Here is a 3,082-nt window from a genome sequence, read left to right as displayed (position 1 = left end):
GGGTGCGGGCAGAGGGCTCGGCTGGCCGTGGCCTCGACAATAGACACGTTTACCTGGCACCCGCCAGTTCCCGCGAGCTACGCTGGCTTGGGGGTGCAGGAGGGTCCCCGGGGCCCGCCGTGGTGGGAGGCTGTACCGTGCGCGTCCCGCCGCTCCCCGCTAACCCAGGCTAGCCTGCGAAGGTCCTTCCCGGAGGCCAGGCCGGCGGCTTGTCTGTTGGGTCTCCCACGCCAGTGCGGATCAGAGCCATGGCCCTGGGGCAAGGAGGCGGCTCCAGCCAGGTCTGCGCAGGTGCAGGAGAGGGGTGAGGATCTGGGCCCTGGGGCTCCCCGGGGGCCACAGAGCCCGCCTCACTGGCTCCAGGCGGCCCGAGGTTGGGGAGAGGCTTCGTCTCCCGGTGCCGGCAGGGAGAGAGCCAGGCTGGTCTCAGCCGTCCAGGTGGGGGTGGGGGTGCGGTGTGGGTCCCTCTGCAGGACTGGCGAGGACCGGGGCTGGCCAGGCAGGGACACTCCAGGCTTGGCTCCCCCTGGGGGGCGGGGGCCGCCGCCTGAGGTGGGGAGTCTGCAGCGTGGGCTGTGGAGGGCTCAGGATTTGGTGTTGGGCCCCTCTGGGGTTTGAGTGAAGACACCCCATGACCCAGAGGAACCATCATCCTGGCAGCTACAGGGGACAGAAACTGGGGAGGCGCCGGCGCAGTGCCGCTGAGGGCCGCCGGCCGGAGAGGTCAGCTTGGGTCTGAAGGAGGCCACGAGCGAGGCCTGGGTCAGAGGTGGCGGCTGCGGAGCCTGGCCAGACGCCGCGGCACTGGGTGGAGCCGGGGGCTCGGGCAGGGCGGGTGCCGCCGGTCTCCCTGGCCCCAGAGTTGGGTCGGAGTCAGAGGCAGCCGACTCACCTGGCCAGTGTGAGGGGCCCCCAAACTGCCCCGGGCGGGGAGCGGCCAGGAGGGCAGGAAGAGGCAGAGTGCGCCCCAGCAGGGCTCTGGCCAAGGCCGGGGAGGGGCCCGAGGCCCAGCCGCTCCCCGCCTCGGGCTCCCGCTGCCGGGGCTGGCCAGCCCAGCCGGGCAGGGCCCCGGGAGCTCAGGGCTGGCTGTGTGTCACCCCGCGCCCACGCCTGACCGCACGCCTTCCTGTCCCTCCCTCCCAGCCGACATCATCTCCACCGTCGAGTTCAACCACACCGGAGAGCTGCTGGCCACAGGCGACAAGGGTGGCCGGGTGGTCATCTTCCAGCGGGAGCCAGAGGTGCGTGGGGCCTGCTGGGGTGTGAGGGGCTTCCACCCCTCTGGGGTGCCTCTCCTCTTCCCTAAGAAGCCGCCAGTCCCCGCAGGGCCCCGGGCGCGGCAGATGGGCGTGCGGGGATGGGGTCCCGCGGGCCCAGGGAGGGGTCTTCCGGGCCAGCTCCAGAGCCGCCTCTCGGCGCTGTCCACTGTCCACTGACGGCTGGCTGGGACCCCGGCCAGAGGCCACGGGGATGGGCCACGCCTCTCGCCCAGCGCTGACCAAGCTGCCCTGCCTGGGCGGGTGGCGCTACCCGGTGGAGCCTGGTAGCTTCTGCAGCTCTTGGGGTGACCCTGGGGGTTTGGCTCGCCCTGCCGTGTTCTGGCCCATCGAGGCCTGTCCAGCAGAACCCCAGGTGAGCCGGGCGCCTGGCGCAACCTCGCCAGCTCAGGGCACTTTCTTTGAGCCCGACGGCTCCTTTCCTGAGTCGGCCGCTGCAGCGCGGCTTCCGTGAACAGGCGCGGTATCCGCACTCGCTGCACGAGCCCCGCGCACGGGGACCCATGCCCCACCCAGGGGAGGACGCGGGGAGGAGACCCCGGCCAGTGAGCAGCCAGGAGGCTGCCCCACGGGGACCCCGGCCTCAGCACGGCGCAGCCCGCAGGACAGCGGGTGGGGGCAGCGGGGGCAGCGGCCATCCCGGAGGACACCCCTCGAGGCGACTCCGTGTTCCCCAGACCCTTCCCTCCGGGCCATCATGGCTAGATGAGGAGATGCTCAGAGCGAGCTCACAAGGACACGCGGGCCAGGGGGCGCGGAGACGGTCACAGCCGGCGCTGGGGCTGGCGGGTGGACTCCCGGGGGGCCAGCGGCTCCGGGGTTGCGAAGCCAAGCCCGCTTTTTGCCAAACTGCAGAAAGGAGTTAGATTGGCTGGTGCAAGTGCCTCACTGTCCTTTAATTCGTTTCTGCGCCCCGGCCGTGCTGACCGCGGTCTCGGGAGAGGACGTGAATTGTGGAACCCCGGGAGGGTTTCCAGGCTTCCCGAGGCAGGGCTGACGGTGTGCCAGCCCGGCCTAAGGTCTGCGGAGACGCGCCGTCCCCAGGCAGGCCGGGGCGGTCGTGGGCCTGAGGGCGCGGGGCGGGCGTCAGGTGACCCCTCTGGGGTGGGGAGTTGGGGTGCTCGCCCCAGAGGGAGGCAGAGCTTGGCACCCCGGTGCAGGCCCCTCCCGCGTAGCGGCTGCTCGGAGGCGGGGCCGGCCTGGCCGCGGCTGTCCTTCCCTGGGCCGGGCAGCGGGCTGGGCCCCTGGACTGCAGGCTCCTTTGACCCTGGTGTGGGGTCGCTGCCCGCTGGGCCCGAGCGAGCCCCCCCCGCGCACCCCCCTGAGCTCAGCCCCGGGGTCCCCTGCAGAGTAAGAACGCACCGCACAGCCAGGGCGAGTATGATGTCTACAGCACCTTCCAGAGCCACGAGCCCGAGTTCGACTATCTCAAGAGCCTGGAGATAGAGGAGAAAATCAACAAGATCAAATGGCTCCCGCAGCAGAACGCGGCCCACGCCCTGCTGTCCACCAACGGTGAGGGCTCCCGGGGCCCCTGTGCGCGAGCGCGCAGACACGGCGAAGTCGCTGCGGTCACAGGCAGACGGGTCACTCAGGGCCGCCCTGCAGAGACCCGGCCAGTCGACGCCGCGGGCCAGGCTGGAGGCCCGGGGCGGCAGGGGGCAGTCCGAGCCCAAGGACGGGGCGCCCTCTTCGGGGGGCCGTGCGCCTTCCGCTGACGCGCGTCCCCCACCCCAGTATGGAGCGGTCTCCTTGACTGCCAGTGTTAGCCCCACCGAGAAATGCAGGCTGTGTGCGCACGGTCC

The 3,082-nt window shown here is 71.6% G+C and overlaps 1 protein-coding gene across 1 annotated transcript in view; it reads left to right on the top strand.

Annotated features, from left to right (window-relative positions):
* Positions 1–248: 248 nt before the first annotated feature.
* PPP2R2C (protein phosphatase 2, regulatory subunit B, gamma) overlaps positions 249–3,082 on the top strand; it is a 29,112-nt gene continuing 26,278 nt past the window's right edge. Inside the window, 3 exon segments of the mRNA XM_012724050.1 lie at positions 249–291; positions 1,144–1,241; positions 2,627–2,807. Of these exon segments, the coding sequence (XP_012579504.1) occupies positions 249–291; positions 1,144–1,241; positions 2,627–2,807 (322 nt within the window).

This window comes from Condylura cristata, unplaced genomic scaffold (genome assembly GCF_000260355.1).
Source record: "Condylura cristata isolate star-nosed mole 26May11 unplaced genomic scaffold, ConCri1.0 scaffold00012, whole genome shotgun sequence".
Taxonomy (NCBI): Eukaryota; Metazoa; Chordata; class Mammalia; order Eulipotyphla; family Talpidae; genus Condylura; species Condylura cristata.
Note: the sequence above shows the minus strand (reverse complement) of the source record. Positions and strands in the feature narration are given on the sequence as shown.